Source organism: Trichogramma pretiosum, unplaced genomic scaffold, assembly GCF_000599845.2.
Source record: "Trichogramma pretiosum strain Unisexual culture from Peru unplaced genomic scaffold, Tpre_2.0 scaffold28, whole genome shotgun sequence".
Taxonomy (NCBI): domain Eukaryota; kingdom Metazoa; phylum Arthropoda; class Insecta; order Hymenoptera; family Trichogrammatidae; genus Trichogramma; species Trichogramma pretiosum.
The window spans coordinates 1736418-1761839 of NW_019641710.1; the positions used below are offsets into that span (position 1 = coordinate 1736418).

The 25422-nt window shown below is 47.9% G+C and overlaps 1 protein-coding gene across 1 annotated transcript; it reads left to right on the forward strand.

The window, feature by feature from the left end:
* Positions 1–3020: 3020 nt before the first annotated feature.
* Positions 3021–24494, forward strand: LOC106658486 (inner centromere protein A-like). Its single transcript, XM_023463166.1, has 5 exons — positions 3021–3328; positions 3419–3818; positions 19708–20226; positions 21790–22163; positions 22260–24494. The coding sequence occupies exons 1-5, from the start codon at positions 3021–3023 to the stop codon at positions 23758–23760; spliced, it is 3102 nt and encodes a 1033-aa protein (XP_023318934.1). The 3' UTR covers positions 23761–24494.
* The last annotated feature ends 928 nt before the right edge of the window (positions 24495–25422 follow it).

Consider the following 25422-nt stretch of genomic DNA (forward strand, 5'->3'; position numbering starts at 1 on the left):
TCGAGCCGAGGGAAAAACAATGAGGCGCGAAAAGTAGCGATCTCGAGCGCATAAATCGATCGGTCGAGCGACTGGGATCCCGCAGCCGATGACACGTACATTTATACGTGCGAGGTACGGCATTGTTTTCGCTGTCGAGGCATATGCGAAGGCGCACATGAGCGAGATTCCACCCGCTCGTGCGCCTCGATAAACGTCAACAGCCGCTAGGACTGACTCGACGATGAAGAAAAGCCTCGGCTGTGCTGCAGCGCATATAATACAGGTACGCGCGCCCGAGTCGGACTTTCGCGATCGGCCAATTACCTGCGTGTAGCTGCAAGCCGGAGAAGTGAGAGTTTCTAGCTTTGCCATTCATTGTTCGTGGCGAATCTGCAACTGTACGGGCCCGCGAACGTGTGTGTGTGTGTGTGTACGTTCGCTGATCGATTTTCGGGCCAAATGTATTTCTCGCGTGCTCGGGGCATTAGCGAGTACAAGTCGGCGATTTGGGCGCGCGCGACGTGAAAAATGGCCCCCCGATGCTCCTCCAGACTCCGGAGAGACTTTGCGTATTCCGTGCGCGTCGATTCGTCGTTGCGCTGGGGGAGAGCGAACGATTAGTCGACGATCGAGTCGACGCAGTAAATCCGACGATTAGGCGGCCGCAAACTCGATAATAATCTATACGAGGCCGTTCGTCGAGAGAGAAAGACGCGATATATACGTACGTACATGTAGGCGCGCGGCGCACGAGCATAGGTCAAAATGCACGAAAGTACCGACCTACCGAACGCGCTGCATATGCTGCCTCTACCTTACGAATCGATCTTTGCACTTAAAGACTCGCGATAGAAAGTATAGCAAGAATTTAAATTGAAAATATTTCACGGCTCTAGGTGGATCGAGAAAAGTGGCAGCTGCAGATTGCACTATTACGACTTTTACGCGCGAAATTTGTCACCGCTCGACAACGCGACACAACCCAATGTGTCTGTCTATGTGTGTGTGTTTGTGTACACGCCTGCAACTGCCGCGCGGGTATTAATGCAAATAGCTGGTTTTCCGCTGTATATTCCGCCTGCAACCCGGAACCCGTGCGGTATATACACGTGTAATCGCTATACTGCCGCTACTGCACTGTACACTCGGCGACCAACGCCGCCTGCAGCTCGCTGATTTTCATCTGCATCTCTCTCTCTCTCTCTCTCTCTTTCTCGAGAGCTATACTCGAGGCGAGAAATGTACACAGCGTCGAATACACCGCTACTCGCAGCTATACGTATTTACTCTCGTCTCTATATCTGCAAACACACACACACACACACACATGCGCGCGCCTGCGAGATTACGTGAAAATCTTTGCCCTCTCTATCTTTCTTGGCGAGTGATCCGCTGCGCAGTTCCGCGCGATACGTGGTAGGTGTTAGCCCTGCTGTGGTACTGCTGCTGCTGCCAATGCCGATTTTCATTAGAATTCGACGTTCTGAGTGAAAGTTTATGTGCTCCATCGCTCAACGAGCCGTGCGTTGCTGTATATATACATGTATATAGGTCGGCACAGCTCGCTCGATCGATCGATCGATCGATATGTGTGCCGATTTTTCAGGAGCAAAGCCGAGCAAAAGAGCCCAAGCCCCGCTCGCGATAGCTACGCCGTCGGCTGAGCACGTGCATGGGAAATTCGCTATTCGCCGAAAGTCAGAGTCGGATCGCGCAGCGACAGCGACAAGCACGGCTGACTACAGAGCTAAACGTATATCCAATGCTGCAATATTACGTATAGGATAGACGTGAGCTGATTTACTGCCCGTAGGATCGAGTTATCCAATATTCGGCGCCATTATATCGAAATGTACGTCGATCGAGCGACGATCGTGGCAGTCAACGCGGAAGACAGCCCTCCTAGACGTACGCGTTTTAATGCGATCGATCGATCGATCCATCGACACTGATCCTCCGATGCCGATCATCCAATTGGAAAGATCTGCCAATCATGCTGTCAACCGATTTATGTATATTTTTCATGCGATTCGGAACGATTAAATTGACGAGAGATTCACGCGAGCTCACGGAAACGTTCGCGGCTGATGATCTTAGCTGCTGGGTCGAATCGTCGAGCTCGCACACACACCGCGATTTGATATATTCAATGATTCGGTCGCCGATCGGCGCACCCCTCATTTCAATATAAAGACGTATTATGCGCGTATTTTTGCTCGTACACAGAGATACACTTACGCGCGGCCCGGAGCACATGAATGCACGAGAAAATCCGCAGTCATTGGGCAGGGTGAAAGTACGAGATACCCAGATGCTAACTATTGTTTTGCGTCTGCTGCTCGGGCACACACACACACACACACACACATGGTGCGATATGTAGGTATCTATGCACGAGCAAGCCGATCGCCACATGCCTATACATACATAATGCATGCAAAATAATTGATTTGCTCTGCAGCTCTTTGAGAGCTGGCATATTATTATCCCGTGGCTTCTACACAGCCTTCATACAGCACGTGTGTAGACGTCAAATGTATGTCCGCAATTAATAAACACGTTATGTATTATTTCACATCGACAATACGTATAGATATAAAGTGAGCCGGAGCGTAGGCGGGTCTTCGACACTCATGCTCGCTACGTTGGCTGCGGGTAATTATACACATGTGTCCACATGAACGAGGCTCATATCTATCACACGCAAACCGTCTTTAATTACCCACAGATTATTGTTTTTCTCTCGCAATTGTTTCTCACCTTCCGAGCATAATCAATCGTAGTCTGATTTGCTTCGCATTTTCTACAATGTTACGATCGATGATTTACCTTTTGCCCACCACTGTCGAGCTCTATTCAGCTTGTACTGTACTCGGCCAATACGTACACATTGGATTTCCGCTTAAGTTCTCAAGCTGCAGCTGCCCCCGTAGTACTATTTAGTTCAGAGGTGTGCGAGTACTCAAAAAAACGCGAGTCAATCGAGTATTTCTCAACCGCTGCGCTGCGCAACGGAAAAGTCTTATTTTGTTTGTCCTATGAAAGACTTCGATATTGACTTAACGGAGATATTCTTCAGAATTGTCGAAGACATCCAGAAAACAGTTGACATCAATGCTCGAGACAAGTTAGGTCGAACAGCCCTACACTATGCTGTGGCTAACGAGTTTAAACTACAGATTCTCCGATTGCTGACTTCCGGTGCCGACCCGAATATGGCCGACGAGGAGGGATTGACACCTTTACATTTTATTTGCCAGAGAAAAGACAATTGTGACTTTGCGGAGTTGTTCTTCAAAATGAACAAAAAACTCGATCAGCAGGTGCAGGTCGACGCCCGGGACAAGTTAGGCCGGACGCCGCTGCAATTAGCCGTGGCGAATCTCAATTCGGAGCTGGTCGGTATACTCTTGGATAATGGCGGTGATCTGTCCAGCTTCGTTTTTCCCAACGAGAGTCATTTCACTGTGAAATTAGTACGACATCAACATGACACGTTGCTCCATCATAAATTGAGAATGGCGTCCGCTGTTATGATCGTCGTCGATTGTCTAGAGGAGAGAGGATACCAACTAGACCGAAGTGACGCCCTGACGCTCATGAAAGTTTTCGCCGACTATGAATTGTTCGACAAGTCGGCGGATCTCCAAGCATGTTTGTATAATAACAAAAGATTCGTGAGAAAAGCGAAAAAGTTGAAGGTAAATTCGAGTCTGTCGTTCTACGACCTCATCCAGTTACCACCCGAAGAGGTGGTGAAGCAATCCTCTTATTTGGAAATCAACCTGATAGCACCCTGGATGCATTGGTGGAAATTCCCGAAAACACTTGTTGAGGCTTGTGTTTTGCATCTGTGTGAGAAAATGTCGAGAGGATTTTTCCGCTCCTGGGCACTGGATCCTTTCTGGTAGTTGTTCCACCAAAGGCTGCCAATTGAGGTCTGTGAACCCATCGTCGAGAAGTTTATGAACCAAGATTTATATCACATTTGCTTGGCGGCCAGAGATCAAAGCTCGTGATGTCAATAAGCATATTTGCAGTCTTTGGTGTTATTTAATGTTGTATACTACCCATTATGAATCATTCAAATAAATAAATTTAACAATTAGTTTTTTAAGATAACAAAGACACTGCAAAGTTCAAATACTCGAAAAAAGATGAATCCCCGAAAATATTCGGGTACTCGAATTTTCTCGATTCGATTCGTGTTCCACATGATCCTGATTAGTCGAGTTCGAGTTGAGTAGAACTCTAAAAACCGGATACTCGCAGACTAGTAGTGCTATCTGGGTTCTGTAATCGTATTACTTTCGAATTAACTTGAAGAAACATATTACGTATTGCACAAATACCGTAGATTAGATGCGAGTACGGTGCGATCCTTGCGTCTTTGAAATAATAATAAAAAAATCGAACAAGTTGACTCTGGATCTCGTCTTCTCTCGCGAATTTGTAAAAGAAGTTTTACACGGCGCAAATAAAATTAAATCAAATCCGAGCGTGATTTTTGATAGAGAGGAAAAAGCGAGCGTGCGATGAAATTAATTAAATTCTCGGCACTTTTGCTCGGCGCAGACTCTCAACATACAACAAGGCAGCTGCGTTGGAAAGTGCGTGCACTACATCACTTATTCCCGCGGAGAGAGCATAACATTGGTCGGCTAATATTCGCCGAGACATTAATAATATTCATTACAGAAAGCGAGAAGAAAGAGGGAAGGGAGAAAAAGAATGGTCGTTTAGAGGCTTTTGCTTGGCCGCAAGCCGTCAATTATCGCAGATCAAACGGTCAGTGGCTCGCGCACGCAGGCCTAGAGCGCAATAAAAGTGGACATTACGCGCGCGCACGATGATATCTGCGCACTTGTGACAAATTCGCGATGTTTATTAGCCGATATCGCGGGACTTTCACACGCATCCTATACACAGGACGATACTAATGTGTAATAGGAAAATCGGCGAGCATGACATCTGCCTCGCGCACCAGTCGACTCTGTTTTCTACATAATTACAAAGTGCGCACGGATGGACGCACTTTGCAGAGTAACGCACGGAGAGCAGAGATCGTTACTGGTGCGCGAATCGGTGCAGTATGCATATACTTTGTTTCGTCGCGCTTCTGTGTATCGAGAATGTAAATATAGCCGCGCGCGCGACAATCGTCCGCCACTTTTTTTCTCCCTCTCTAGTCTCTCTGCGCCGCTTCTCGGAATAAAAGTGCGAACGTGCTCCGCTTTTCTCATCGAAAGGCACAATTATTTGGGTGCAAGTGCCTCTCTCTATTATCCGGGCGCTCGGCGACGGCGGCGGCGGCGTCACGGCTCAACGCTCCAAGTGTTTATTCTTATATACATGGTTTTTTCAAAGCGCCGATTGTGTTGTGCAGCTCTCGTCGTGACAGCATCTTTGTATAGGTATAGGTTGCATTGGGGGCCAATATTGCGCAACGGAAAGCGTGACATTCGCGTACTCCACTCTGCAGACGATCGGTACAATATACCCTGGAGGAGGCGTGGGACGTGCACTACGTGCGGCCTTTCAGATTGTGTTATACAGTAATAACGAATGCCGGATTCGAGCGACTGCCGCATACACACACACACACTTAGACACAATAAAGCACGTGCTTATGCCTGCACCAGCTTATACATACGTATCTGTATTATAGAGGCATTTATCTCTCGGCTCGCGCAAAACTGCCAAGGAGCGTGTGAATCTAACAATGATTTATGGAGTGGCTTAAAAGTTTGCCGCTAGTTTTGAAAAAAATGTATTCGAGTACGAGTTTGAATCGCGACAGTTTATGTACATCATGCGACGCGTAACATCGGCATTTGTTCTCGAATTTGCACGCGGCGATATTCATCGCGGAGCGTAATTGTCGTCGAATCGACTCTGCGGCCTAATCGTCGTCGCGTCGAACACATAACATATAAATGCTGCGCACGCGGTAATCGTTTGCTGCTGTCGTCGTCGTCGTCCCATAAGGTGATCCAATCGGTAATTGATATAGATGCGTACGAGCGATCTTTCCAGCAGCGAGACTCGAGCTCCCGAGACGCTGATCCGATCCACGTGCTCTCGACTACTTTCGTTTTTCCTTTCGCTTCCGCTTCTGTAGACATATATGTATAGCATATCTAGGTAGCTTTGGCTTTACACGTTTCAATGATCCGAGCACATTCGAGGCTGGCAGGCGCATTATGCGCGCCGGCTTAATTTTTCATCTCTCGCAACTTTAACAATAATCCTCGACATGCATATAAGTGTATCCCGTGGACTCGCGCAACGGCCGGCCTGTAATATTCGAGCGTAAAAATGCATCAACAATCGCTCATTGAATTCTCTTGGCGCGCGGTAATAAGCACCTTTAATTGAATCTCTTTCGGTTTTTCTTTCGCTGCTGCTGCTGCTGCAGTTCGTTTCGAGCATGTGCGAACTCGAGTGTCAGAAACTCTGCTCGCACGCGATGCCTTCCTACCTATATTACACACACTTCCAGCTCTCATACGGTATACGCGGCCTTATAATTACAAGAGGAGCGAAACGTCAAAAAGCCGCCGTTTGAGTTTACGCGCATTCGAGATCGTTATGGTGTACCCCACACGTACCAGTTGTGTATTAAATATAGGATTCCAAAAAGAGGAGCTCAAAAACCTCGGAGCTCCGTTTATAAAAGCGACGACGATCGCTGCAGGAGGAGGGGGCAAGCCGTTTCGAAAAATATGGAAAATCGATTAAAATTTCACGCGAGATTTCAATGCTCCATGCGGTGGTGCTTGGGAAAATTGTTTCGAACGTGTATCTTGTGATATTAAGAGAGTGAGAAAAGAGAGAGAGAGAGAGAGAGAGAGAGAAAGGGGAAGGAGAGAGAAGGAGAAAGAAAAGGATTCCGGAACGGGAAAGCCACACACACGTACTTACACACACACGCTTATGGCTTTCTCAGCGAGTATATAGAATCGATTCTCGAGAAGGTCGATTATACGAGCATAGCCGAGCGCTGAGAAATGCCGATACATTATGCGGGTGGGATTATACGAGCTGTGAAAATTGTACCCGATAGTCGCGTGCGCGCAGTTACACCGACCACATAACGATCCATATCTGTCTGCATACGAGAGCTGTGGATAGCTCGCGTCGCTATACGTACCGATTCGAGCGAAATTTCGAGTACAGTCGAAGGTAAACAAAAATTTCGCCGATCCGCGTTAATGCGCATCCGCTTATAATCGTTGTAGCGCTCCACTTACGCCAAACTTTGCATGTAAAGCATATAAAAATGTGTTAATGTAACGCAGCCTCTTCATTATTAGTTCGCTCGAGACGATGCGTGTCGATTTCCCGACTCTCTTTTTTTCATCGGCCTTGCTCACGAATCGATCCCAAAATACGCCATCAGCTCGGTCCACTCGCGATCGTCCCGTTAGCGAATCGACACTCGAGACTCGTGCTGGACTCGATCGAGATGCGACACTACGTACCGTGTGCTCAAGCACATAATTGGCGAGTACTTAAGCAGCGATAAATACATGTGTGGGTGTAAAGCGGATTAACGTGCACGAGCATATTTATATAATGTACTACAAACGACGTTCGATATGCACACCGACGGTCATGAGACACGGCGCTTGGCAGAATCGGTATATACTAATACCGATCGTGGCCCATTAAGCAGCGCATAATACAAGCGCATTCTCAGTCAGCAGTCGATAAACTGAAATCGCGGACAGGTTTTACGAGCGTTTATGAGACTGCGTGTACACGTATTAAATTAATATTCGATCGAAACTGTTTGCATACATGTTCGAGGCACTCGTGGAGGCGCGAGCTGCATAAGACCTTAGTATATAGTATATAGTGTACGCAGATTTTTCCGTCCCATCTGTCCGAGCGAGAGTCGATACCAACTGCGTGAAACGATCATCCAGCTCGAGAGCCCTGAACGTACATACAAACTCATGCGGCGCTACGTATACGAGGCATACATAGTACGTTGCATACGCGGATCGTGATCCAGGCGCAATTGCTTACGATCGGGCATTATAATATATACGTCATCGTTACCGAGTATAACATGGTAATAACGACGTCGACAGTCGACACTCGATCCGCGCCGTACGAGGCAAGCCATCTCCCTGCTGTATATACCGAGTGGCTATGGCAACGCGAGAAGAGAACAAAAAGTATATATATACGAGATCTCCTTAACGAAGTTGAGACTTACATGCATCTCTTGTAATATACGTGGGCTACATCCTATCAAACGTAGCACGTACTGCAGCGAGCCCAGCGATATCAGCTCGCGGCTTATATAAGCTTCTAAATGCTCTTGCGCTCACACACACACACACGTCGTTGTTATATTGCACTTTCTTGCATACATAAATGCATATACAACTAGTACTTTCAGCGATTTTTCATACGTGCATGTGTGTATGTGTATGTGTGTGTGTGTGTGTGTAGAGGCTCGCAGCGGAGCATCTCTATATGTATAATAAGCTTACGAAGCATACAGTTCCGAAGCACGTCAAACGTTTCACGTATGAGGCACGTCTACTCGTTGAATTGCGATCTCCCTTATTCTTTGCGATGAGCCAGAAAAAGTATCCGCCCGTGTCCGTGTGAGTTGCGTGCGCAAAAGTGCGTACATCCGCTCGAATGCATATAGGATGTTAGCCGGTTTGAGCTTTCATCGCATCGTACATTAAAGCGAGCCACGAGCCATTTCGCAATGATCGCACTGTTCGCGCCGTAACGCGATCTCGTACGGTGCGCGTCACGCCCATGCCTATATGTATTAACGTAATAATAATATTTGCGATCGTATACACACTTGCGTCCGAGCCAAGCTTCCTATGCAGTGGATATCGCGCTCCAGGGCTGCTGCTTCTGCGTGACGGAAGCGCCGCACGGAAAGTTTCTATATGTTTGGCGCGGGACAAGCCGATGGCGCGCGATATCGCGTCTCTCGCCAATGTGCTTACTCGCGGTATCGTCCTCGTTTATCATCTCGTGTACACGTATACGTGTATGCGTGATTGATTCACCTGCTGCTGCTGCTCGGCCACAACTCGCTTGGCACCAAGAGACGGCCAAGATTTGTCGCGATCGACCGCATCATCGCTTCTCGCGGACACGCAGCAAATTCTTATATATAAACATTGAGCTTTTATCTCTACACACAAGATGTACAAAAGTCGAGAGGAAAATTTGTTCTTTGTCGATGCGGCGATGATTTATCGCTCCCCGAGATCCGTACAATTTCTCTGTATGCGCGAGTGCCGAGAGACGCGCGAACGATCGGCTCGATCGGTGCAGCGGATAAAGCGAGCCGTGTACTCGCTTATTCCACTCGTTACATGCGCGCATGTGCACGTATACAAATGATCGATCCAGCGAGCGAAAAAGAAAATGTCACCGCGTTCGAGAGAGGTGTTGCTGCTCTTATGTTGATTGATACGTCGATTCTGCTGCCGCGAATAAATTCGTCCTCGGCGTCGTCTTTCCGAGCTTACATCTTTGTTTCGATCGGTTCGTAAACACGATTGACTCGAGTCTTATCTCGAGCTCGAGATCTCGTATTGCGGAGCCGATCGCGATCCGCTATTAAATGCACTCGGCGGTGCGCCGTAAGGAAAGCAAAATACAGTTGCAGATACATACGATTAGGATGTAGGAGTTCGTGACCTCGCGTCAGCTCCTATCGGCGCAGACGTCTGCAGAAACTAGTTCGCCAATCGGTGATACGGCTCGGCGTAGCTCGAGCGAGTAGTAGCCGTTTTCGAGGGAAACCAATTGGATACGTCGAGCGCCGCAACGTCGTGATCTCTGCAACGGTGCACGGGACTACTATGTACGCGAAGCCGATCGCCGCGTGCGGCGTCGCGTTCATTTTCATCCGCAAAACGAGACTCTCGGAGCTTTATCGGCAGCTCTCGAGCTACTTGTCAAACTTCTAAAAAGCGAAAGTTTGCCGCTCAGCTGCAGCTTCGAGGATGAGACGTCTCGCGTCGTACTCGTGCAACGACGCTGCCACGTCGAGTACACACACGCCCTGCACGGACACACGTATATACACACGTAAACGACAAAGTGCACGTAAACTTTTTTTATACATATTTTAACAACTCGGGCCTCTCTCGTGGCCTGCGTTTCAGAATGTCAAAACGATGTACCTTTTTCAAGGAGAAAGAAGACGAGGCGAGAGCGAGCTGAGACTCTGTGTGTATATGTAGAAAGAAAGTTGTATAAGCCATGAATCATCGTAAAACGTTTTTTGTTTAACGATCTTCTGCCGGGCTCGGGGAGCGTTATTATACGATCGCGAGCGAGCCTCTCGCTCAGCTGACGGTTATAAAATTTTGCGCCAAAACAAAGTCGTCAAATTTAAATATCGACTTTTGCGAGGAAAAAAGCCTCATTACGACGGCGCGTCGTAAAAGCCCCGCGTGTACGTTATAATCTTCTGGCCGGGCTCACATGTCAATTGATACGGCGTACACAGCAGGTATACTCCCTTGTCGATGTGCTCGCGACGTATAATTGCGCTCGAGACTCTCGCCGAGGACGATGTTATTATATATTTACGCGCTTTTCTCCTCGTGCAAAAGCACAAACGTTTTTCTCTTTCTTTTCTTCTTTCTTCTTTTTTGCCGTTGTTGTTGTTGTTGTTGTAACAAGCCATCGACGACGAGGACAAATTGAAAAGGTACTGGCGCGAAACAATGCGGCGTAAAAGCTGCAACGATAGCTATCAATCACTGGCTTCGTACGCGCACTTGTACCCTCTCATTCTCAATACGTATACACGCTTAGAAGTTTGATTCGTCGAGGATCTGTGAGGCAATTGCCAGCATCTCGAGCCTAGCTGTCGTGCGCGGGTGAGTGTACATATAATATTCTGTACGGGCAAAACAATCGTAGACGCACGCAGACTCTACGCGATTATACGTAGCCAGAGGCTATCGTGCACAGCTCTTACATATATGAGCGATTCATACGCGAGCGAATTAAAAAAGGAAAGACAAAAAGGAAAAAAAAGGGAGCCCGCGAGAGTAAAAGGCAGAGCTCGGGACTCGCGCGCCAGATGGCATCCTCGGATACGTGAAAGATGCCGCGGCAGCAGCAGTGCAGTTACATGCTTATTGCATACATAATAGTAGTCGGCTCCGTGTGAAAAGACACGTGTCGCGAGATGCATTTCAAAAAGCGACTGCCACGCGCGTCCCCAGTCCCGAGCATATAATATAGCGATTGAATTTCGTGCCATTGTGTGCAGAGCGCCGAGTTGCAAAGTGCGATTGTGCTTGTAATACGTGTGCCACGTCGAGCTCGAAGAAGCGCAAACTTATTATTCAGCTATTATCGTCGCTGATGAATGGCCGTGGATGCCTAGCGCACCGCTGACATGTTCTATGTACACCCTAATGCAAGTGACAAGCTCCAAAAGTCTGTTCTGCGTATAGTTAACGGGCTAATTTTTTCATTCGCGTTGTTGGAGAAAAATTCATCGCTGGGGACACGATCGAGTGCATTTTTGAGTCCGTCGAGTGGAGTCGAATGGGTCGTTGCTCGGATCAAGCGCGCTGACCTCAAAAACCGGAAAAAAAGACAGGTGAAACTGCGCTCGATGCAAATGATCGATAAGAAGCTCTCTGCAATCGTTGACTCTTTTTCTGCTCGCGCGTATAGACGTGCATATGGTTCTTTGGTAGCTTACTGCGCACACATAGGCACACTGACACAGACACACGTGTATTTCTACTCGCAGCTGCATTACAGGCCCGGGCAAAAGGTACTGCACTCGAGGTATAAGTCAGCATCAACGAGTGCATAGAGCGCCGAGAGAAAGTTTTTCTCCGCATGCAGGCCGTACATGCACGTATCTGCCCCGCGGGCGTGTCTCGATTTCGCGCCTGTATGTATATGTGCGCGAGCTCGGCGCGGCACGACTTACCTATAGTAGTCGCAGAAAGCTCGCAGCTATGTGCGCAAGCCAAATACATATACACGAGTAAGAGCTCGGCTGCTGCTGCTGCTGCTTCGTAGAGCCGATCGATTTGCCTTTCCATTTCCAAGATCGAGACGCTCGTCCGCAAGTGCGGATCGGCGAGTACCTGTGACCGAGCCAAACGCGGAGAAAGAGAGTGAGAGACATTGGCATATTATAGGAACGCATCCCGGGGACGCGGACTTGGCTTTCCGTAGATTTCAAGGTCGCTTTGGGAAACGCGTCCTTCTCTTCTGCGGCCGATCGTCGTGTATTCCAGATTCGCGCAGCCGATCGATGCCGATGCGACGAGCAAATCCCGGGGAGGGGATCGCGCATTTGCGATCCTCTAGCCCAGTCGTAAATCAAATTTACGACGCACGGGACTAATTATTATTTTGAACTTTTCCAACGATCATCGAGACAAGTTTCGTAGTAAACGGAGCCAACGTTTCGAGCTTTACGACGCATGCGAAATCTCACTCGAGCTTCGAGAGAAATCCGCGCGGAGGCAAAAAAGTTCGAATGGTCCGTAAAGATGCTAATGGCAGTTTATATATACGTCGACGTCACTTTGTTTACAATCTCATTCAGGTACTCGGCGTATAAATAGCCACAAATTCGAAATATTCCCTTATCGGCCGTACGTTACTCGTCGAGATATCATCTCGGCTGCTCGCCATACAAATGTCACTCGCGACTGTTTCTGTATTTTTCTTTCTTTCTTTTCTCTCTCTCTCTCTTTCTCTTTTTGCGCTGCGCGGCGATAGCGTCGAGTGGCGCGCATGGCACCGAATTTAAGACGGCACGTGCATTTTAAATAAGAGAATCGCGAGCGATAAGCGAAGCTCCGAGTTCCGCGCGGCCCTATCGTAAATTTTGCAAACTTAGCCGATATGGTCACCGCGGCGGCGTCTCTTGGTCGCGCCAGCGAAAGTTGGCCGACTTTCCCTCTCTATATAAACGAGTAGCCGTGCACACACGTGCGATTTCCAATTCATAATGTACAATGAATAATATAGCGTATATTTATAAAATACAAGCTGCTCTCGAGTCGTATGTGCGTGTGAATATGTGGCGAGCAGCTAGAAGAGCTTCGATGTGTTGGGGGCCAGCTGCGGGAGCCAATGACCCGTCGCGATCATACGTACGCGGCACAGCTCGTGCTTTCTCGCGCGCAGAAAAACTGTGTGAAGGTCGCTGATCCGTGAAGTGCATATACATACGCGCGCGATCTCGACCACGAGCGCCACGACAGCAGCAGAAGCAGCAGCAGCAGCAGCTACCGCGAGATCGCCACGACGGAAGCGATTTATCTCCGTCACGCTTTTGATTGAGAATTCGATCGATCGCTCATGAAAATGCGCCGAGCTGACACTTTTCGGATCGGCGGAATTTCGTGACTAATTTTTTTTTGTCCCATCCGTGCTGCGGTAACCTGTTCGCGGCGCGGTATGCACGCGCTGGGCAACTTTCTTGACGGATGTGCCTCGCGGTGAATTATCATTGTACATGTCGCGCGCATATCTGCGAGAATCTATATAAAGGAAAAAAAAGGCAACGACTCGCTGAAAGAGCGATTCTTCTTTATTAAATGGTCATCAGGGTCATTAGCCAAACCAGCAATGCAATCAATCCCGTCTTTCTCTATCTCTCGACTCGTTTTGAGCTCTCTCACTCTCTCGACCGCACGGCACAATAATGCGGCATTATTCTCGACGCAGCGCGCGAGTCATCTTCCGATATTTTTGACATAATTCAGAAAATGTAAAAGGCAGCGCCAGCAGCAACAGCCCCTTTAAGCGCATCACGCGCTTTCTAACTTTCATCTCTCGCGCGGACCGTGTCGTCGCTTCTTTTTCTCTCTCTCTCTACGTATAGTATAGATGTGCAAAAGCGCGTATTTATTTTATGCATTCCTCGCGCTCCAGCGCATTATAAAATAAGCCGATTATTGCAGAAATTCCCGACACTTTTTCCAACACCCGCTTGTCAATCTTCTTTTCCACGGCTGCATTATGTAAAAAGAACAAAAAAACTTGGCTCCAAGCCAACAGCGTCGTCGTCGTAAGTCGAGAGTCCCGAGCGATCGCGAGGCGTTACGTGAACCTATGCACTGAGCAATGCAATTATTAAACGAGTGTCGACGCGAGGTTAACGAGGAAGAGGAGCCGCTTCACCATTACCACTTGCAATGTCTCTATAATAATATATACGCGCGTGTAAGCGAATAACGCTTTTGTTTTCCAACCAACCGATCGTAACCCTGTAGCGCACACATAGATTTAAACGGCCAGACGATCCATAAATACCGCCGCTTGGCTTATCGTACACGAATTTATTCGCGAGTCACGTATTTGCTTGAAACTGCCGAAAATGTGCGTGCGCCTGGAGATCGATTAGCGTCGATCGGCGCGCGACTCGTCCATCATGCGGTCATTACATCTGTGTAAGCGAGGTAACTCGATTTCGCGCATAATACGCGCTGTACGCACTCGAGCCAATATAATAGTTAAATGATCGAGTGATCGATCGATCGATTAGTACCTAATGAAGCGAACGAAAGTCGATGCATTGTAAGCTCGATGCGATCCAAATGGCCGCGCGCTAAATCATCGCGATCGCTTTCGAGTCTCGAGCATTCGTATGTGCCGCGCTCGAGATCGCCGCTCGCGAGCCATTATTATCGCTGCATAATATGCGCGTAAGTGTGAGTTTTTATCGGCGCGGCTAGGCGGCCGAGAGAAAAGAGCACTCGAAATCGCCGTATACGAAGCTTGGCGGATTTATCGGCATCCTTAGGCGTCCACTTTATCAAACGTGGCGGCCAGAGGCCGGGTGAGGCTTTCCCTCGCGTGAGAAAAGCTCGCGACGACGCGCCGATGAGCGCCGAGTCCATTTGTATTTCTATGCCGTACTCGAGTGCACAGCTCGCACACGCGTACCTTGCCGCTTATAATGATATTAACAATCACGTGCGCGTCTTTGATGATTCGAGACTCTCCAGTTTGTAATTGCGTTATGTCTAGGTACTATATGGAATTAAATATATATGTGTAATATATAATTGAGAATGATTTTTCACCTCGTCTTTTCGACAATGTTCTTCCGAAGATTGGATTTATAGGAAGGAGCCAGGGAGATTTATCATCGCTGATTGGCGTATAATGGTGCTGAACTTCGTGGCTTAACGCGTTGGATTTAATATAGTGTGCAGCGGTGCTTACACGTAGGCCTCCTACTTGATCCTTGTGTCGAGTACGTGTAAATGGCCCACTGACTATTTTGTAATTAACTCGAGCTTGTAAATATTACATTTACATAAGACAATTGCAGGATTACAAGCTGCTTCTGCAATTGAGCAAAGAAAAGTGTTGGGGATGGTGCAGCGACGATGACGAGATCAAATGAACCGAACGTCAAGCTGCTCGTACGTTGCCTATTTAATGCGACGAGATTAACGACAGCTAGCTCGAGCGCGACAAAAGGAGGCTGTATCGCAATTGTCACTTGGACTTTCGCGCCACCTCCTCGTCGTCGTCATCCTCTTCATTTTTTTCTTTCGTTCTCTGGGTTCGCGTGCGCGCATAAACGCAAATTAGAGACGCGCGGCTCTTTCACCTCCGATCCATACGATCCTGGAGTATATGGCATATGCTCAGCCGCCTTGGCCGCTATAAAATCACGAGTCGAGCGTGCGGTAGTAAATTTAGAATTTGCCGCGATATATGGCGCTGGCAGAATATGGCTCTTCGATAATGAAATTCCAATGCGTATATGTATACGTACGAGCAATGCAGGAGAATAATTACAAGTGACGATCCGAGGAATAATAATATCCAAACACGTATTTTGTGTGTCGGAGTAGAGGGAAAAATTTGCCATCGTATTAGCCGCAGCTGCGGTATTGGATGCGCGCGTCACAGGCGGCGATCGAACAAAAGCCTAATGTTTGTCGCGCTAATAAACACGCGGCTTTAACACGACATTGTGCTCGAAGCGGCACACGTATATAAGTACGCCTATATAATAAAGGTATACACACATTATAGGAGCTCGCGCAACACAATCGTGTCATTCTTATAATCTTATACGCGCGCCACGTGTGTGTGTGTGTATGTATATACAGTAAATGTGTGGATCTGCTGTGCGCTACTATATATTCACTCACGCGCTGCGGTGAAAATTTCGAGTCAACATAATGTAATAATAACAATAACAACAGCATTGGTCGGACCGATATCGTCGTGTAAAGTCGATTAACACCATTGCTATTAATCTTCGACTCTCGACGATCGTAGCTCCGACTCGTTCGGCTAATGTCCATAATACTGCAATTCTACTTGCGACTTTTCACGTGCGCGCACCGATACTAAATGTCCCAAGTGCGCCATATAGCTGCGCGCGATTATACAGCAAAGATATTCCATTGTTAATGAGGTGGGGTCTGAGCAGCATCGACAAAACACGAGAGACCCGGGGCTGCTGCTGCTGCTGCTTTCTCTCTTATTAGCTTTGGATAGAATAGATGTACTTATATAGATGCGCTTCTACATGAATACACATACACACATGTGCCGCACTGGAAGGAAATGGAAAGTAAGCTTCGGAGGCGCTGCTGCAACTCTGCGTCCGTATGTGTGTGTGTGCACATGTTTTCTGACTTTTCGCACTGTTCGGAGAAAGAGAAGACGCATAATCGCGCGTTTCAAATGGAGCATGCGGAGCTTTTTATCTTTGCCGCGCGTATACGATATTATACGTAAGTTGCATTATTATTCATGATTGTTCTCCAAGTATAATTTGGCCCGTGACAGAAGGAACGCCAGGACGCCGCATAGAAAAATAAACGAGCGGACTGCGATAAAAAACATGATTTATAGAAAAGACAATTCTCATACGTCCGTGTGTATAAAAGTGCAAAGGTTCGATATCTATAGGCAGTCGGGTATATTTGTCAAGCGATAATTATATCGTCGTGGAAAAAGGACGTTGAAACGTTTGGCTCTTGGCAGTGAACGTGATTCGCTACGCTGTTCAAACATTATAAGTAAATTTTGCTCCTTCCTACGCGAGCCGTGTATGTGTAAGCCTACTGCGGTACACATCCAGTGTATGCATAGATGGACGCGCGGCCGAGATTAAAATCGTGATCGTTTCATCCGCGCGCAGATCTCGTTGTGGTTTCCGTGTAACTGAACTGATTTTCCTGAACGCGCGCGAGTATACGTATATATTATATTCACGTCGAGGTACAGAAACGGTGAAAGGAAAAATTAGCCTAACTCGGTATAGAGCGCAGATAAGTAGCAGATCGCGTTCGCTGCACCGGACGCTAACTCGAGTCTTGGTCATCGCGGATTCGCTCGTTATTATGCCATCTCTGGACAAACCGAAAGTTTCAATCGCGTCGACGCGCGGCCAATCAATTTTCTCATCTCTCTTCTTCTCGCCTTCTAATATCGGCTAGTCGCTCCACGCACCTATCTATGCGCAGCCCGAGTCACGCAACAGCACAGATCGCAGAGGTATACGCGGTGTAAAACAACAACAACAGCTGTGCAGTCGCAATCGTCGCGCATTAGAGAGAGAGATGCGCTCGCGAGAAAGCCCAATCCAGCAACGTGTAATTCGCTACATCAACCCTCGAGCCGACGTACCTTTATTTCTCACGCCTTATACGAGTGTGTGTACTTTGGAGCCGATAAGAGCTAAATTTCCAAAGGCCATTATGATTATGATTAGCGCGGCGTCGTTGCTTTTTGTTGAATTTGCAAGGAAGGAAGGACAATGATTATGCGTTGCGCAACCATATTCCTGCAACTACGTGTATTCTCGTAATTGTGTGTGTGCTCGCGGGAGAGCCGACGATTTTCGAAGCCCATCATCTTTTCTCGCTTTGCGCGAGCGAAGCTCTGCGCACCCTCGCACGAGTATCGAGCCTCGCGAGTCGTAACGCCGCATATATAATATTTATTTTACGCCGCTACGTAGTTAGCGCAATGAAGCGAAGCCAAGCGGCGATCGGCCGTTTCTCGCGAATCCGCAAAGTAGTGTGTACAGTCGCTCGAGTCCGAAAGACTTTCGCTCGCCGAGGGTAAAAACTAAACGCGGCGCGCCGCACCGAGATTTCGCTCGAACGCGTGCGGATGAAAAGCTCCGATAAGCAGAGAGCTTTTTATTATTATTTATATTTCTATTTTAACGCGGCGCGCCTGACCTTGTTACAAAAAGCTTAATGCCTGGACGTCCGTGTAATATATTATAATACGTATAGAGAGAGAGAGAGATGCAGGAGGTGCAGTTTCACTTTCAAAAGTATTCTGCGTGCTCCACTTTGATTATATTATTTATATTTTACACGCACGCGGGGCTTGGAAAGTGTAGCTGTACGTAGCGGACGCGCGCACACATACGCAGTACACACACATGCTCACTCGTTGCATGGGCGCAGAGGCAAAAAGTTATTTTTGCCAAAAGTATTTTTACGAAAATCCGTAATTACGTTTGTGCATAGCACTTGTAGTTAAAGCACACGCACGGGTTTAAAAATGAAAGTTTCGAATGCGCGCATGATCTCGCGCGCGAACAAGAGTTCGACCTCGAGACGTGCTCGACTCACACACGTGCTCTTAATAATAAGTCAAAATTATTATGACAAGAGGCCGATTCTTTCGGGGGGGGAAGAAGCGCTCGAGACGCAGTGTAACGATTCGAGACGCACTATGGCCTCGTAAAAAAGAAAACACAATGTGGGCCTTGTTATACTTTATACTCTGACCAAGTACAACAAAAGCCTCGCGCCACGAGCTATTGGGCACAAAAAAAACAGCAACGCAAGAGTAATGGTCCAAGTATTGTAATTTGTATATGGCTCGACGGTCAAAAAAGATCGTGTCGGAGCTAAAAAAAGAGCAACGATGCAGGTATCATAATATGTAATAGGCATATTGCCGATTGCCCAAGTATAGCTGCTCGCGCGACTCGTGACAGATATACGATTCGAGCCTATTTTACAGGTATAGGTGCTCGCGCGCGCCATGTAGAGGATCCTTTTCCGCTTCCATATTAACGCGCGAGGAATGATGCACCTCTCTTACTCTCTCTCTCTCTCTCTTTCTCGTATTGGGCCTCGCTCGCCTTTACGTAATTTCTCGCGCTCGACGCGCCGTACATGGTATAGCCGTGTGCAGTGCTCTCGGTGCGTCTGTGTGTATACACAGTGTATAACAAGGCGCTGCTCCGCCGCTAATTACATATTATATGCGCGCTCGCGACTTATAATGGAAAATCCGTGTATATAATCTAATCACACGCGTAACTGCGCGGCACCAGACCCTCCGCGCGCGTACACGTTCCTACATATATTATACGTATACGCAGACGCGTTTTTTCGCATTTATCTGCGCGCGGATTCTCGGGCTTAATTGCACCGAGAGTATATCGCTCGCACGTGTAAGCGACTCGGGCCCATTGTTGCTCTCTCTCTCGCTCCCTCTATCTCGCTCTCCGACTCGTGTTTTACATGAGCATTTCCACGATATGATATCTTAATAATATAATCGCATGTATCGCACCCGGAACCCCAGCTGCTTATCCTTCCTTGACTCGCTTCTACTTCCGACATTGCTTAGCTTCCTTTGCTTTTCAACTCGCTCGTTTAACATGCAAAAGTCCTGTCATCTATTGCGATCGATCGTCTCGACTCAACCCGATTCGTTCTCTCTTCGCAGGTAACAATAGCATTAGTGTTGATAGCATTGCTGGCGCTGGCCAGCGGCGCCGACGTCCCGGACAAGTTTCAAGATGACGACGACCTCGTGGCCGCGGCCTCGTCGTCCTCGTCGGCCACGACGTCCCTTCCACCGCCGCCGCCGCCCGTCAAGCTCGATAAGAATCTCCGCCGGGCACTGCTCAAGGCCCTGGTGGACCTGGAGGCCGAGTCGGCCGAGCAGAACAGCGCCGGCTCGACGGCCAACGGCAACGGCAACGGCAACCTAGGCGGCGGCTTCGATTTTGACGCCGCCACCGACAAGTACGACTTCCTCGAGATCTCCAAGCAGAAGGTCGCGAGCTACTCGTTCGATGCCGGATTCCCCAGCGACGAGGACCTGCCCAGCGAGGACAAGCTCCAGAACTCGAGCTTCGTCGAGAGCGACAAGCTCGACCTGGCCAAGGACGAGCACCTCGACTCCGTTAAGGACTTTGGCAAGAAGACGCAACCGCCCAAGGATTACACCAAAGGCGTTCAGGTAAGCCATCATCCGCGAGTCAAAGTAGTAGTTTGATTCGCGATGATGCAATACGAGCCCGCGCGGAACCCATTAATTTTTCCATGATACACAAATTACGCCGCTGTGGCTGCTGTGCAGGAGCTGCATATAATCAGACGCGGGGCGGACCAAATCGCGCGCGCCATCCCGACGCTAATACGAGAAAACGCAACACCTCGGTAACGAGCTCAATTTCCGCGCGTGATTGATTAGCCATCGCGTCATTATTTATCCTCGCCGTAATTTCCTTGGCTATGTATGCGGCTCGCCTCGACACGATGGATTTTCGACTCATGCGGAATACGTACCGTGCCGCGCCGCCGATCAATTAAACATTCTCGCGCGGCAATTATTATCTTTCGCCGCTCCTCGCTTTATCACAAACAGATCGTAAAGTAGCTTTCTAACGAATATTTTCGTAGATAATATATTATTCAAAGAAAGAATCCGGACAAGTAGGAGGAGGAGGTCGAGGCGGTCGAGAACCATTTGCTCAAAAATTACTGCATAGCTGAATATTATTCCATGTGTGTATCGGTTTGATATATGCGTAAACGCATGGACGCGCTCAAAGGCAAGTCTGAAAGCCTTCGTATTTCGCGTTTATTTATTGAACACGCGGAAACATCCACGTGTGCGTATGTGTATGTATACACTCGAATGCCGCACATGTGCAGTACATATATTCATATACGCGCGTGGACATCTGTAAAGGTGACTTTCACATTATATTATTAACTTTTGGAATTGCAAGCCGACTCCCGAGCACTTTTCCGCGCTATATACGCACGAATACATACGTGTCTTTTTTCTTTACTTTTTTCCAAATCAACTCGACCAGTTTATTTACGAGACAATTTTAAATCAAATGCGATTTTCCCCGTCCGAATATCCCGCACGCGACATTGGGCATCGGGTCCATTAAACGCGTTTTAGTGTACAGCGTCAGCTTTTTCTCGCATAAAGTCATTTTCCTTTGATGCATTCATACCACATAGATGTATGAAAATCTTCGGATCATCTCATATTTCATCGTTTAAAAATAATTACTTTTCTCAAGCCATAACATAATTTGGCCGTGACTGATACAGCTTTGTTAAACTTTAAATAGCTAGGTCTGGAGAAGTAATTCTTGCGGGAAAACGTGAAAAGCCAGCAGAGATTTTTTCGATTCTTTAAAATACTTCACAATCATTCGTACAGTTTAGTCGATATGAGCATTTTGAAGGATTTCACTTCGTAAACGAACTAAATAACATCTTGATCGCTTTACCATTCAAGTAATATAATCAAATTTGAAAAAGGATGAATTGCGCGGGTATAATTGTTTCTTTGTTTCGCATAACTCCGCTATCTCTTTGGACGATGCCAAGCAAGTGCAAAGTTACGCGGAGAAACACTTCAAGATCGTTTGTTTCGCTCTGGTTATTAGCGGAAGAAACTGTTTTTCCCATATTAAACGAGGCTTGCGACGGCGCTTCCACGGATTCTCGAAATCGATCAATCTGGCTGCCATTTTAAGCGCATGAAAATTTGTTTCAGGTGCATCACGTAATACCATCGATCATTGACAAAGCCACGGCCATCTACGAGACGAAATCGGAGCTGCTGGATGCCGTCGAGTCGCGCTCGGGTCTGAGCTCCGCCTCGTCGTCGCCGGCACCCACAACGACGAAATCCGAGCCGACGACAACGGCCCCGACGACCAAGACAACGAATTCCAGCGCGTCCGATGGTAAATCGAGCTTGATCCAGAAGAGCGTGAGTCTGAGCCCGATCACCAAGACCGAGACGCTGCAGCTGAGCGCGAGCGGCAATCTGGCCTCGGCGGCCGCCAACTCGCTGGTCGCGCCACGGCCCACGGCGACTCCGCTCAACGTGAGCAGCAGCAGCGTCACCCCGGCTGTGAGGCTGCAGTCGGCCCTCGTCAACGGCACGCTCAAAAGCTCCGCCAACAGCGGCTCCAAGATCGTCCAGATCGTCAAGTCCTTGTCGAGCGGCAAAAAGACCAGCAGCAGCAGCAGCAACGACGAGGAAGTGAAGATCTTCCAGGCGCCCTTGGTGGCGGCCTTCACCGTGCAGCAGGACGAGCGGGGCATACCCAAGAGCGTGGTGCCGCTCTACAAGGCCGCTCCGGCGGGCGCGAAAGGCGGCCAGGCCCAGCAGCAGCCGCTCAGCCTTCAGGAGCAGCTGGAGTTCAAGCAGCGGCTGCTCGAGAAGCAGCTGGCCGAGCTGCAGGTGCGGCAGCAGCAACAGACGCAGTTCCTGCTGAGGCAGCGCCAGGCCTACGAGGAGCAGTTCCGACAGAAGCAGCAGCAGCAGCTGTTCCTTCAGGAGCAGGCGAGGCTGAAGCTGCTACTGGAGCAGGAGCAGCAGCAGCGACTCTTGCAGCAACAGCAACAGCAGCAACAGCAGCAACAACAGCAGCAGCAGCAACAGCAGCGGCTTCAGCAGCAGCAACAACAACAGCAGCAACAGCAGCAGCAGTTCACGGTGCAGCAGTTGCCTCTGCCGAGATTGCCGCAGAACTTCCAAGGAAGCAACAACGTCCAGCCGCCCCAGCAACAGGTGCAGCAGCCGAGCTTCGTCCAACAACAAGTCGTCCAACAGCAGCTGCAGCAACCTCAATCCAACTTTGTTCAGCAACAACAGCAGCAGAAACAAGCTAACTTTCTTCAACAGCAGAAGCAACAAGCCAATTTCATTCAGCAACAAAAGCAACAAGCCAACTTTGTTCAACAACAAAAGCAACAGGTCAATTTTGCCCAGCAGCAAAAGCAACAGGTCAACTTTGTTCAGCAGCAGAAGCCACAAGCCAATTTTATTCCGCAGCAAAACGTGCAATCGAACTTTGTTCAGCCGGCCATACCGCAAGGAAATTTCATTCCCCAACAAGTTCAGCAGCAGCAGCAGCAGCAGCAGCAACAAGGGCCATTGAATGCGCCCTTCATTCGTCAGCAAGTGCCACCTTTCGTCCAAACGCCAGTGGTGCCGTTTCGCACGACGGTCCAGCTCCAGCCGAGTTTGAGCCTCGAAGTGCCGAGTCTCGCACCAGCCCAACAATTCCAGCCACGCGACAGTTTCTTCCTTCCCAACAAAAACAACAACGTCAATAACAATAACAACGTCAACAACAATCAAGCTCAGCTGAACAGATTCAACCGACAAGAAGCCTTCAATTCCGTGGGTAATTTTGGCTTCAACAGCTTTCCAACGAACGACGAGAAACTACGCAGCCAACAACAACAGCAGCAACAATTCGTCCCGAGGAGCAACAATTTCGGCAGCTTCAACGGCTTCAGACAGCCAGCGAGGCCACAGTTCAGTCAGCAGCAGCAGCAGCAACAGGTGACACCGGCGCGGCAGATCCAGGAGTTGCTCTATCAGTCGGGCATAGCCGGCGATCTGCAAGGCGCAGGGACGCGCAATCAGGAGGACATCAACATCGTGTCGAAGGTACTGGCCCTGAACGTGGGCTCGCAGCCGCTCAGAACGAGTCTCCTGAAAAAGTGAGCGATCCGCGCGAACGACGACTGGATCAAGCTGCGAATCGCAATTGTGAAAATGTATGCGAGTGTGCACGTGAAAACTATTGTTAATTACTCGGGACGTATTGTTAAAATGGTGTATGCGCGATTAATCTAATTCTGTTTATTTTTTCTTTCGAGCGAACTGTGCTAAACGTTACGTTGAGAGTTTGGGGTACATATGTATATCTATATCTCGCGTATAGATAGATATCGTACGCACGAATGTCATCTTTCTTTAGTATAACCGAGCCATAATATATACTTTTAAATATATAATTACTTGTATACTCCCCCTCGATATTATGTAATACACAGTAACGAGAAAAGTCTATATTATTTAACGTTCGAGCGAAAGAAAGTATTTTTTACTACGATACATAATATGATGTACATAGAGAGAAAGAGAGATGCGAGATGGAGAACTCCTGCTTCTACCTGTTTCACTTTCATTGCAATGATAAATTTCAATTTTGCGCCAAGTAGAGCCTCGCTCTGCCTTAGAGAGAGAAAGAGAAGAAAAATTGCCTTTTTACGGCCTGACAGATCTATAATTGAGAATTATTATTTACCCTCCCCGCCTAACTTTCTTCGAAATGCGTGTAGAATTTTAAGTTGATCGTTTAAGCGTTAAGCAAACTGTTGTTGCAACGTATAATAATAAAATAACGTTTATAGTCAAAGTGCTCAGTTGGATGAGAAAATGCGGCAATTTAAATATCACCGTGTGGCATTTACCGAATGGCTAATTTTTTAATTGTACATGGAAAACAAAATTTTTCAGCGCTTGCAATAATAATCAATGTTACATAATGTTTCCACGTAATTTTTAATCATTAAAAATATTTCATCATTTATCTAATATGTACATGTATTTTTTTTTTATAAATGTAAAGAAAGCTAACGCTAAAATTGTTTGTTTGAAATAAATAAACGTAATATACGAACGAAACGAGTAATTGGCTGAATTATTGTATAAAACGAGCATCCTTAATACAATTATATACAGCTTCGATAATGATAAAATTAATATAAAGTATTTTTCCTGCTCGACGGAATTTCACACAAGGAGTGCAATTTCACATGATCGGAATGGAAAAAAAGTGGCAGAACATATACACACACTCGCGTGTATAAGAAAGTGAGTGTACATGAACGTGTGTATATGAACCTGCTCATCTTTCAAGCGCCAACGCCGCACACGAAAAATCGTGCATTTCTCGCGAGTCGAGTCGAGTCTCGCGCCTTGTCGTCGTCGTTCGATGCTGTACAATGAGCGCCACACACAGCTCGCGCGCGTATAATACCGCACCGTAGCGAGACTTTCGCCAGACAATGCAAAATTTGAGATTTGAACGCATCGCGCATATTACGGCGAACGATCCTATCTATCGAGCCGCGCGCATATACACACATTTGTCGGTTCTGTACCGTACGTTATGCTACGTACGGGATATGATGGACTGCGAAGATGGTGATTTCGGAGCTGTGCGCGGCACGAAGAATTTCACTGCGGCGCGTCATTACCACCTTTTTTCGGCGGCGGATACCTTCTCGTATGCGCATTATGAGCCGTAATCACCCCTTGGCATATGCGAGCACACACACATACATAACTTTTATAACTACCGACGCAAAATGATCCTTA